At 35.8% G+C, this 13,373-nt stretch overlaps 1 protein-coding gene across 1 annotated transcript in view; it reads right to left on the bottom strand.

Annotated features, from left to right (window-relative positions):
* The window catches only part of LOC127639271 (membrane-associated guanylate kinase, WW and PDZ domain-containing protein 2-like), a 321,578-nt gene extending 318,872 nt beyond the window's left edge, over positions 1 to 2,706 (bottom strand). Inside the window, exon 1 of the mRNA XM_052121194.1 lies at positions 2,424 to 2,706. Coding sequence (XP_051977154.1) covers positions 2,424 to 2,706 — 283 coding nt within the window. The remainder of the gene's footprint in view (positions 1 to 2,423) is intronic.
* Between the last annotated feature and the right edge of the window lie 10,667 nt (positions 2,707 to 13,373).

Genomic DNA, 13,373 nt, shown 5'->3' with positions numbered 1-13,373 from the left:
TAGCCCTTATCACAGCGCTACCAAACAAAGGCCGATCATGTCAGCCGTGTGGAAATTCTTCAAAGTTTCTGATAAGGACATCAAATTTGCGATCTGCAGTGTTTATTCAGCAGAACTTTCAAGATATATATATATATATACAGAATACAGCAAGAGATTCTACAGGAAAATGTCACAACTAGCGCAGCTACAACACAACTTGAGACGTATAGCTGAACTACGCCAGAAGCGACAATCCCCTTGACTACGGGCGCATAAACAAACACCGCTTTCCTTTGCTTGCGCGGATGGCGCGCAGGTATTTATCTGCCCAAGCACCAGCACAGAGAGTGAGAGACTGTTCAGTGCAGCATCTCATGTTCTTGATGAGCTTTCTGACAGGAGAGACTGTCAGAACGTTTAAGCAACTTTTGTTCTTGAAGAGAAACCTGTCACTTGTACTTAAATAGAAAGCGGTCCAATTTGATGTGAATAGCAATTACATTACACTTGTTCTTCACTTGGGGATACATCTGTCGTTTACAGTTGCCTTTGGATTTAGTTCAATTACTTCAATTGTTTTGCGCAATCATTTTCACTTAAAGTGTACATACGTTTACATAAACAGAATAGAGCACTGATCTATATATATAATTATATATTATAGATATATATAGATCAGTGGAATAGAGGCCCTCTGTGTTTCTCCATTCTGTGTTCTGCCTGTTGTTTTAATTAAAATGACTGTTGCATATTTAAACTTTTTGAAAGATGTTAGCTAAGTTCATTACTTGACTGTTGTTGTGCATATAATAGTTTTCTAAAACTTTACATTATTTGGATAATTGTTAATAAAATCTGTAAAATTAGATTTTTACAGAACTGAAAGAAGAATAATATTTAATATAGTTTTAATATATTTTTTGTCCAATTTTGTTGTGCTACTTTCAATAAAAGTGTGATTTATTTTATTGGTTTGTAGTTTTTCAATTCAGATTAATTAAATTCATGAAATTAATGAAAAAGTATAACATTAATACAATTATACACAACATTTTTTTTTTTTTTTTAAATAGGTAAAAATTTCGGTTTCGGTTTCGGTTTTCGCCAAGTGCATCCTGGATTTTCGGTTTCGCCCAGAATTTTCATTTCGATGCATCCCTATATATATATATATATATATATATATATATATATATATATATATATATATATATCATATACTCCTACTTATTGTATTGTATATTGTGTGTATTGTTTACTGTACATTGTATATAATTATTGTGTTGTGTATGTGTACATTTGATATGTAAATTGTTTTGTGTAAGTATGTTGTTTACTGTAATTGGTATATGTCTCGTCACTGTCATGACTGCTATGTTGCTCGGAACTGCACACAAGACTTTCACCTACTGTTGCACTTGTGTACATGGTAGTGTGACAATAAAGTGATTTGATTTGATTTGATAAACCGGCGTCTGTTCAGGGCATCACCTCTTGACCGTCGACTGTGAGTGACGTCACTTCCCGAGACAAACACGCCCCATAGCATAATCCCACCCTTGACCCTGATTGACAGGTTTCCGTGTAAGGCATCAATGGAAATACTAAGGGAATTAGTATTCCATTTGAGTTTTGGCTGGCTATATACGCAACGCTGAGAAAGTGAAAAAGCAGACGTGGTAATTGAAATTGCTATTTAAATATGACAGGGCCAAAACTCGTAAGATATGGGAAACACAGTTGCAAACGGACTTTGCTTTTCCATTTGAAATTTGGCAGTCACTTTGCGTTCGCTTAAACGAAAATGCAAACCGTAATGCGCGATTTGCAATTGCGTTTGGATTATGTCACATTTTATGCGTCCACAAATTGAAAACGCAATTGCAAATACAATTTGCGATTCCTTTTGAATAATGTCCGGAATATCATTCCATACCAACCCTCCACTGGTGCTACCAAATGAGGTGCTGGTGCCACCACTCTCAAATGTTAGTTGTTACTGCTTTAGTTGGTTGGCAACATTCATGACTGTTGTGATTGTGAGGAGCAGATACAGAACTATAGGGAAAACAGTAATGGCATAATGTTTTAAGAAAACTGTGGCACACACACACACACAGACCAGATTACAGTCTGATAACACCAACTAAATTGAAGACTAACAGAAATATAAACCTGCAGTCTCCACAGTTATTAAACTAAAACTGAGCTTAATTAGACAACACTATCAACAATATAAATAACTAAATACACATATAAACATTTGAAAAGTGAAATGAAAATCACTGAAAATCTGAATGCCTCTTATACTGTTTCCAGCATTCATTATGTTTTTTCCACAGTGCAATGCGGTATTTTGGCAGAAGCAATTGTTAAAAAAAAACGTGCGTCACTATAAACGGACTTGATGTCAAACATTTTCGAAGTCCAATTAAACTCACCCTGTTTGACACACTTCAGACGGACGGGGTCTTTGCAGTGTCTGACAACAGCCCGCACATCCCTAATGGTCAGTCCGGCAACTGGGGTGTCATTCACTTCCAGAAGTATCTCGTCCTGATTCAGTTTGCCCCTGTCCAGTTTCACCTCCCCAATAACAGGGAACTGTCCATTCTCCGCGCCTCCCTGTAGCTCGAACCCGGGCTCACCACTCGGACCCCTGGACAACACAATGTCATGGGCTCTGTTGGTCCAGTGACTTTTCTTCTTCAAGCTTTTGGACATGTTTGGAGTTGCTAATATGACGGGAGAGCAGCCATGAAAGCGCGTTATCCGTCCAATCTGTTCACCAAAGTTGCACGAGCAGTGTCTTTGGATTGCTGAAGTCTCCATATCAGCTTCAGATCCACAGCAGTCTCTTAAGCACTCTCACTGTAACTGTAATGTCCGATTCGTGAACAACTCGTTCATTTGAGCCGGTTCCTTTTGAATGATTCACCCAAACCGAATCGCCAAGCGTGTGTGAATCACTCGACCGTTTAAGAACGTTGGGAGCGCGAGACACATTTAAACAAACTCAACAATTGACAATATATAAAACGTTATCTAAACTATAGAGATAAACAGCAGTATTTCAATAAACTTTACTCTCACTACGAAAAATAACCAGTTAAAGGTGCTGTAAGTGATTTTAACCGTTTTTAAACTTTACAAATAAAAAAACAACTGTTGAAAAATAGCGTTCACAAACTAAGAACTGTCAAAAAAAAGATCGCGGCTAATTAGGCTATTATTATTAGCCTATTATTTTTTATTACTTTTTATTAAAAAATAAAAATATTTACAGAGACTAGTGCTGTCATAGACAGGTGTGATATTTCATGGCACCTATTTCAATTATATTTTTTTAAATAATAACAATAATAATAGCTTACAGCATCTTTCATGCTGTGTGGAGACCTCCGAAAATCATTTTAAGCAATGAAAGGGGACCTCATGTAACAGTTGAAAGTAATGACTCAAAAGAATTGGTTATCATTTTCTGAGTCGATTCTTTCAAACGAGTCATAGAATCGGTTCGCTTAAATGAATCAGACTTCACAGCGCTGCACCGAAACTGTGTCCAAACTGTTTAGAAAATCAAGCCGGATATGATGAGATGAGAGAAGAGACGCTTCTCGCTGGGGAGAGACGAGAATAGAAGAGAGAAAGAAATTACAGAACTTCAATCATACCATCAGCCCCAAGCACTTTTTTCCATTATAAACAACCGCTCTTACAATATATTTGGTGTGGAAAAAAAAATGCATAATGAATTTCACAGCTTGTTAAATTCCAACAATAGTCACCAAAAAGATAAATGTTCGCAAAAATCAAGATTTTCCTGTAGACTGCAATTGATTTCATAAATATTATTTTTTTTATTATTATTTTTTTTTTTTTATGGTGACAGTGGCTTCCTTAAAAACATTTAAGCCTATTTTTTTAAATACGCATTTACATTTCATAAAAAAAATGAGTAAATAAAGAAATGAAAAAATATATCAATTGGTTCTCTGTGAGTTAACAAACAAACATCACATACATTGTTAATCACAGGTTCATACGAGGTCAAATATGAAAATACACTCAAAACTATTATAATTTAAGATGATCTGTCAATATTTATATAATGCACTAATTTTTTAATAAAAGTTCATATAATGTATTAGCATGCATTGTAATAATTTTTTATCACAAGTAACAGCTCTGAATATTCTACATTGATTATAACAATGTTCTTAAATTAAGTAAACTGTTTTTTCTAGGTATGAACTGTATTTGGAAAGAGATACAGTATGTATGATCAGCAGCAATATCATAATATCAAAATCATAATTTATGGACCTTCCACTGATTCACATTTGGATTTTCATATATCGCACTTCACACTGATATAATGCAGTTTATGAGATTACGTGTCAAGCAGATTCGAATCATGGTAACAGTAAAGTGGATAACTGGTCAGTCCTGCATATTAGGAGATTAACTGTGTCCACACCAGCAAAGATTTGTGTCTTCTCTGTCATAGCATACAAGAACTATCAATGACCATTAATGATAACAATGAACAAAAATCACAATAATACACAAAATATTTTATAATAAATCAAGAGCTATAAAGTTTGGAAAAATCCAATGCAATGTTTAAAGAACATTGATTAGATCCCATTTATATATCCAGTATTTAAGAGCTGAGGTTGTACTCCATGTCTCTGTGCTGATGTTATAAATGTAATCTTGACATGCCACTAAATACATGAATATACACTATATGTACAGTATGTACACACATACATAGTGTAACGTGTAGGCAGGAACAAGCAAGTTTGAGACGATGAAGCGATAACCCAAGTGGAGTTTTATTTTAGAAAGTGCAATAACTCCAAAACAAACAGGATATTACATGATCAGAAAGAGGAAACAGGAACAAGGAACAAAAATTTCCGAATAAAAGTCATGAACACAAAACATGAACAAAAACACATATAAATGTGACACTTATAAATGCGACAAAAATCAATGCATATGTATATAAAGAGATTGTTGCTCATGGTAGTCATAGAGCTATCTTAATCCTACTCAGTGCAGTGGTTCATATTGCTTTATTAGAGGACCCAGGTCAAGTAGATGAAGTAGATTACAGCTACGTTAGCTACATAGCAATATATTATGATCAAGCGAGCTTGAAACTAAGCCAAATAGTTTTAGTTTATTATTTCCTTTGGTATAATCCATCATCAAACAAAACACATGCTTTTAAGTCTGCACTCTGTCTTCCAAGACAGTTCCCTTGAGTCACTTTAGAAATATTTGCATTTAACTCCATAGTGGGAAGATTCACACGTTCTGCATATCTCCTCCTGCAGTAAAACAGCAAAGTCTGCTTCTTTCACTGGTACCAGCACATACTACACAGACTTTATTTAATACAAAAACTGACTTTGAAATTGAGATGAAATGCCTATTCTTCATACGGTGAGTAATACAGTGCATTAGAATGATGTTGAGATAGCATTAGGTTAGGTTCAGAGGAAATAACAATGGCCAGTGCTGTGACCTTTGCTCCTACAGACAGAGGAGCAACTCTCTGCACTCCAGAGATGGGAGTATCTGAGCGATGAGTGAGGGTGGGAGACAAATAGATAGAGAGAGGAGGGTGTTTTGACAAGGCAAGAAGAATTGTTTGGCAGGAAGTTTTTAAACAAGTTCATGAATTCCCTGAGCGTTGCAAAAAGGGTACTGAGGAGTGTTGTGCTATTAAAATGGACACCACATTACGCATATATCCTATGTTTTGGAGAGCAAGTGACACTAACCCACATTATATACAATAATTCCCTGTATATAATACATTCTACAAATTGTATTTCTTAAAGGAACAGTTCACCCAAAAATCTGCCATCATTTCCTCACACTTATGCATGTTACGATGAGTAGGTAAAGGCAGACGAGGGTGAGGATCTAAATCCAGTTGGTTTTTATTAAATGTGAAAACAGACAAGACAAAACAGGAACAAACGAAACAAAATAAAAATAAAAGCACAAAAACATCAAGGGACCACGAACAGGGAGAACAGGTTGAACAGGGCGAAGAACAAACATCCATACACATCAACAATCGACAGGGGAATGAAGAAACAGCAGGGTTTAAATACACAGGAGACATGATGATTACAAAACGAGACACAGGTGAGAACAATGATGCAATGATGGCAGTGATGAGATCAGGGAATTGTGGGAAGTGTAGTTTTTAGACAGACAAGTGAAACACGGGGCAGACAACAAGGAAAACGTGACATGGAATGTGATCAGTGACGAGTGAAACAGAAAACACGGGGCAGACAACAAGGGAATCGTGACAATGCAGTTCTAAACCCATTTGCGATATTTGCACTGCTCCTTTCCATTGAAAGCACACTGTAAAAAAATGGTCAGTTATAAAAAAAAAAAAAAGTGCTTCATTTTGTAACATCTAAATTAACTGGTGTGTTTCAGGTCAAAAATATTATTTAACCAGACAGAATAAACTTGAATATATAAGGTTACACCAACAAAACTAATTTGAAGGGTCAGATGGAGTATAAATAGCTCCCTAATGTAAAAACTTACCATATTTACAGTGCACACACACACTGTAAAATTTATTTTGGCTTTTAGTTATCATAACTTAAAATGTAGAGTTAGAATAACTCCCTTAGATTGATCTTGTTGAGATAACTCAATTATCATAGTTTTTGTTTACTCAACTTGTCACTAAGAAAAGAAAACCTAATACCAGAAGAAAAGTACCAAAGTCTTTCTAGCAAGTCATTCCACTGTTGGCCATGTTTGGAATCCTCTCGGGAGGTTGTGTCCAGTCATGCCAGTGTCGCCGCTCCCATCTACTTGAACGGAGGAACACCGAAATCTCAAAAATGGTTTGTCAAGACCATCAAAGAACATATTTTAAATCAGCAGTAAAATCAAACAACACTGGTATCATAAATTGTGCTGGAATTTTTTCAGACAATAAATTGGCCATTTATTGTTTATATTTAACCCTTGTGCATCCTTGTGGACATTTTTGGCTTTTTCAGGTTTTTTTTTTTGATAACTTTGTCTGTGTTAATGCTAACTGCATAAAATTTTCCACAGGTGTGAATTTGTATTGGAATTTTTATATTTCACCCTATTTTCTTTAAAAAAATATTTTTTGCACTAGTTACACAAAATACTCCCTCTTAGCGTCGTTTTGGACAAAAATGGCACATTGAAACCCATTAAAACTGCGATTTTTAATCCCAGTGCCATTTAACTATAAAATTATGCAATCTTGTTTAACATGCTTTCATTATGTTGGCAAGGCTTCAAAATTTACATTTAAAATATTTTTTACCAGATCGTGCCATTTTTTCAGGTTTGGCATATCATCGCTTTTGTTGTTGTTTTCTGCTGTTTTTGGCTTATGCATATTATAGAGCCAATTAGATACATTATGAATATATAATTGTGTGAGTGTGTTGGTATGGATTTCAGAGTGTGGTTTGTATGTGTCTGAGGCTCTAATAATAAAAATAAAAAAAATTCTGTGTAGCATTTATTAAATTGAAAATAATTATAATTATTATATTTTTTATAAAAAACAACAGTGGCATTATGTAAACAAACCGGCGTTTAAAGTGTTAAAATTCTGAAAATAAATGAATGTTTGGTAATTATGATTAGAACTGATGCTGGTTAAAATATAAGTCAGTGAAAGTAGAAAGAAATATTATTCTATAATATTTTTATGACACTTTTTGACATGGCCATTTTTGTCCATTATGGACCTGAGTGGTAGCTTTTTTTTAAATCTGATACTGCATAAAAAATATGAAAGCATCAAAATGAATGTTGTTGTTAATCATTGACATATCCGAGGCTCTAATAATCAAAGAAAAAAATTCTGCTTAGCATCTATTAAATTGAAAATAATTACTATTTTTCATTTTTTCTTAAAAAACAACAGTGGCATTATGTAAACAAACCAGCGTTTAAAGGGTTAAAATTCTAAAAATGAATGAATGTTTGGTCATTATGATTAGAGCTGATGCTGGTTAAAAAAATTATGTCAGTGAAAGTGGAAAAAAATATAAATCTATAATATTTTTATGACAGTTTTTGGACATGGCCATTTTTGTCCATAATGAACCTATGTGTAACTTTTTTTAATTGATGCACAAGGGTTAAATGATAAAATAAGTAATTGAGCTTCTATATTTGGTTCCCTGCTGGAAAATCCAGCTTAAGCTGGTAGCTGTGTTTTGGAACATGGTAGCTGGTTTCTAGCAGGACCAAACTGGTCACGACTGGTCTAAGCTACTCTTTAGTTGGTCAAAGCTGATCTTTAGCTGGTCCAAGCTGGTCATTAGCTGGTCCAAGGATGGGATGATGGGAGACCAACTTAGACCAGCTACCAGCTTGTCATACCAGCTCAAGGTGGTCAAGCTGGGTTTGGCATATGGTAGCTGGCCGACCAACTAAGGACCAGCTTAGACCATCTCATAACCAGCTTGGACCAGCTAGAAACCAGCTACCATGTTCCAAAACACAGCTACCATCTTAAGCTGGATTTTCCAGCAGGGAATGAACTGAATTAGAATGAAGTTGATTAAACCTAATTCTTTTTAGAAAGTCAGTTTTCTCAGCATCTTTGGAATGCTCACAGGGAGCTATTTTTCTAGGAAAACAAAAATGCCAGTGCAGCTCCTATCTAGTTGAGTGGGGAATGGGATAGAATCAAACAACACTGGTATCATAAATGATGCTTCTTTACCTCAGAAATGTTCCCGGTTTGTATAGCTAATTCATATTTACGAATTGATTGACAGTCTACATCTAAAAGGTGATTGGCCCTTTTACCTGTAAGGCGGAACTTCCTTTCTACATTATTTGTTATTCTTTTTTGCTGTTCAGCACTATACATTGGAAACATGTAAGCTCACAGACAGGATCTGCAGCTCATTCATCATTTCTCAGTAAGTCAGACATGTTCTCAGTTCAGTGCACTGTTGACTGGAGAGAACTGTTGCAACCAAAGAGTTCAGTCTTTTTTGCTAGTTAGTCGAGTTGGAAAAAATTGAAATCCCTTGTTCTAAGACCATATTACTCCAGGTTATCGGCTCATTTCCAGTCTTAGTGTCAGACACGTCCAAGAGACAGGTTAAGATTGAGTAACTTGTGGATCGGTGTTGATGTGAACAGTTCCCAACAAGTCAGTCTGATTTGGTGAACTGGTTCAACAAGTTCAATGAAAAGAACCGGTTCAAAAGAATTAATTGTTCAATATATTAAAACTTGGCTTGTTGTGATTGGTTACAAAACACACAGGGACCAATAAAGCTCCTTTTTGGAGCATAAACCCCACTTTACTTTCATAATATGGAAAAGAACAGCATGAACATGCTTTTCATCTCCTTCTGTGTTCCACAGAAGAAAGAATGTCATACTAAACTTATTTGGAATGACCTGAGAGTGAGTATTAGGCTCTGTATATTGAGAAATGTACTTTCCAGCACTTGCAATAGTAGCAAAGCAAATTCTTCCCACTCAGCCTGGATTGTAGGTCAGAAATTCACACTCTGTGAAGGGCTGTTTATGTCCGTTCTGAATCTGGCTCATGCTGACACCCACACTCGCACAATTTCATCCAACAGAAAGAGATATTGCTCCCAGAAACCAGATGCTCCATCCCTGCTTGTGCATCAGAGAGCAGGTGGCTTTCCGAACTAGGACAATCGAGTCGGAGCTCCAAAAGATGGAGGAAGCAATCTCTTGCTCTTCACCAGATGGGAGCACACTGGCCCTGACAGTGATGTCGTTGTGGGAACTGCAACATATTGCTAGGCAACATGATCTAATGATTATGACAGGCGTAATTTCTAGCCAATTTAAGGCCATCCAGGAATGAAGAGGCTGGTGTAGCAGTGGAGTGCGACACCAAGCAGGAACGGAGCTGGATCTGGCTGGCTCTGGCAACCTTGTGATATGAATCCATTCAATTTTATGCAGAGTTATAGATCATGATGTATGTTTCTGGTTCTGGCAGACCTAACTAATGCAGCCTAATTGTGAGTCTTATGTCTAGACTTAAATTGAATGAGTGTATCTGCATCCAAAATAGTGTTAGGGAGACTATTCCATAGTTTAGGAGCCAAGTATGAAAAGGATCTACCTACTTTTGTGGATTTTGAAATTCTTGTAATTATTAAGAAGCAAGAATTGTGTGATCGTAATGAAAGTGACTGAATATAGTGTTTCAGAAGGTCACTTAAGTACTGCGGAGCTAGACCATTCAAAGCTTTGTATGTAGTTAATTGTTTAATGGCAGCATGCAATCTGCCATTAAGTTTGTGCAAAAACCTGATGATCATTTTATTCAGCATGATCTAAGAATGTTCTTAAGCGCATCATGTGAGTTTCAGTAGAAGCAAAGAAATCTGACCTTTTATACAAAAGATTTAACATGATCAATGTCACAGATGTGCTTATTGAATTACTGACCTAGAAATGCAAAAGTGCAGAATCTTAAACTTTCTTCTAAATGCTTTACTGGAAGGCTGTACTCATTAGTATTAATTAACTACATTAGTTAACATGAAATAACAATGAACAATACTTTTTACCAAGCATCTACTAATAGTTTAGTATTATTATTATTATTATTATTATTATTATAAACGTTGTATTTGTGAATATGAGCTAATGCAATTGGCAATAGTATTTTATAAATTATCATTAACCAAGATTATTAAATGCTGTAAATTTATATAGTTTATTGTTAGTTTATTTTACCTTACCTAATGTGTTTAATGTTAAAAAATACAACCTTTCTGTATTTTTCTAACTTTTTAATATACTGTATCTATATAAATATATACCTACAGGATTAAATGAGAAAAAAAATAAAAATAATAATTTGTTAGATTTGCGTGGCATACAGGAAGTGAATCTGAGAAACGTATGAAAGGGTGTTTGGTTGCCAGCTGAATGATGAGTTACCTTCAAATGCTTTTAACTGCTTTCAAACTGCTTTCGAACGCAAAGCTTTCAAGAGAGACTCTCTCCTCTCTACTTCTAAAGCACTTTGAGTCTGAGGATGGAGTGTCACGTCGGTATGAAAAACGATTAAGTTACTAACATACATTCATCATGAACATGGCAGCTGCCACAGAATGTGCAAAGTGGCTGACAGTATGATGGACTCCAATCTAAATCACCTGTGACTGAGTATACTGTATATGTGTTAAACTGCAAGAGGTTACTGGAACAGAGCCATCATCCTGCTCTCACAAATCTCACAAGAGTAAAATGTTTTTAGGGACCTTATACCTTAATTATTCTGGTAGGGATTTTTAGAAGCCGTAAATCAGAATAACGTTAATATGAAAACTATTTGCCAAACTTTATGTAACTATTATGTAAGATATTTTTAGCCTCTCTTACACAGGTACCATGATCCATGACTAGGTGTGACATGACATGCATGGAAGAACATAGCATTTCCTATCAGAATTAAAGTACTATACAGTCAGTGCCATACAAATGAAATGCTGGAGGAAATCAAAGCATGTGGTGTTTCTCTGATACACTTTTAACCCAACATTGCCCTCTCTGCATAGTTGTTAACATGGTGGATGCTTACTGAGGTCCTAGAATCTCACTTGCCTTTACGTGAAGTAAAGATATAATATCACACTCTTTGCATGAAGGGAGTGGTTACAGTATATCTTACCCACAAATGTTGTTCTCCATTCTTTATGTAATGAGGCAGGCAGCAAAAATAAATAAATAAGCAGCTAAAGCACTTTAATGCTTGCTGAGAAATGTGTTTAAGACACTGACTGGATCCATTTTGTAGCATTCAAATACAGACTAAGTCTTGTCAGATAGGATTTAGTCAAAGGCAACTTGACTATTTTATATACTGCATGTTGAGTCTCCATGACTTACTGACAGGGCTGGATTGGGAAGAGAAATCGGCCTGGGATTTTACATGGCAACTGGCCCAAAACATGTTGAGCGGGGGTCCGTTCTGCATAACGCGTGGCTCATTTTTGCTTGTCGCTGCCCATTCGTTTCCCCGCACGTTTCGCGGCTGACCCACTGGCCCGCTCGGTTCTCCCAATGGCCAGTCTGCCCCTGATCAGCCCCAAAGTGCGGCGGCCCACCGGAAAAATGCCTGGTATGCCAGATTACCAGTCCAGCCCTGCTTACTAATATAGGACACTAAACTAATGTGAAGTCACATGATTTGATGTATTTACCTCTGCTGAGTGTGTAATGCAAAAGAAAGAAAGAAAGAAAGAAAGAAAGAAAGAAAGAAAGAAAGAACTACTAGCCAAATTGCATTTTTCCTCATTATCATGACATTTTAATGGGTTCTATAGAATAAAAACAAAACTATATTTTGTTTTTAAATGAAATTTGTAATAGAGCTTTATGCATTTCTTGAGGAAGAGATTATTTTGGCTGATAGAACTTTCAAATGGTTTACGATCCACGTTGTGTTAAAGGAAAACCTGTAGTTCACCCAAATATTCTCTCATCATTTACTCACCCTCATGCCATTTTTCTTCTCCTGGACACGCATTATTTGAGAAATTATACGATTTTTAGAAGAATATTTCAGCTCTGTTGGTCCATACATTGCAAGTGAATGGTGGCCAGAATTTGAAGCTTCACAAAGCACATAATGGCAGCATAAAATGTATCCATAAAACTTTAGTGGTTTAATCCATGTCTTCTGAAGTGATCCAATGGGTTTTGGGTGAGAACAAACCAAAATATAACACATTTTTCACTGTACACCTTGCCATTGCAGTCTCTAGGCATGATCATGATTTCAATCTCGATTACACTTCCTAGTGCATGACGCATGCACAGAGCTCTAGATAGTGCTATAGTAAGTGTACTTAAGCTTGAAATCATGACTGCCAAGGAGACTGCAGATACATTTTGGTTTGTTTTCACCCAAAACTGATTGGATCACTTCAGAAGACATTGATTAAACCACTGGTGTTGTATTACTTGTATGCTACCTTTATGTGATATTTGGACCTTAAGAGTTCTGGCCAGCATTCATGGACCTACAGAGCTGAAATATTCTTCTAAAAATCTTTGGGTTTTTGTCAGCTGAAGAAAGAAAGTCATACACATCTAGGATGGCATGAGGGTGAGAAAATTATGAGATAAGTTTCCTTTTTTGGGTGAACAATCCTTTTAACAATGTAAATACAACAATTAAAGTATTTTTAAAAATGTCACGTCATAAGTTATTTTAAAATTTGTGCTAATAATGGACAACCTTTGTCCAACTTTTCTCTTTTTTTAATTATCTCACAAGCTAACTACCACATACTTCTGTACTATTTTATGTTCATTTGTAGTGT

This window comes from Xyrauchen texanus, chromosome 47 (assembly GCF_025860055.1).
Source record: "Xyrauchen texanus isolate HMW12.3.18 chromosome 47, RBS_HiC_50CHRs, whole genome shotgun sequence".
Classification (NCBI taxonomy): domain Eukaryota; kingdom Metazoa; phylum Chordata; class Actinopteri; order Cypriniformes; family Catostomidae; genus Xyrauchen; species Xyrauchen texanus.
The sequence above is the reverse complement of the archived record's forward strand: the minus strand, read 5'-3'. Positions and strand labels throughout refer to the sequence as shown.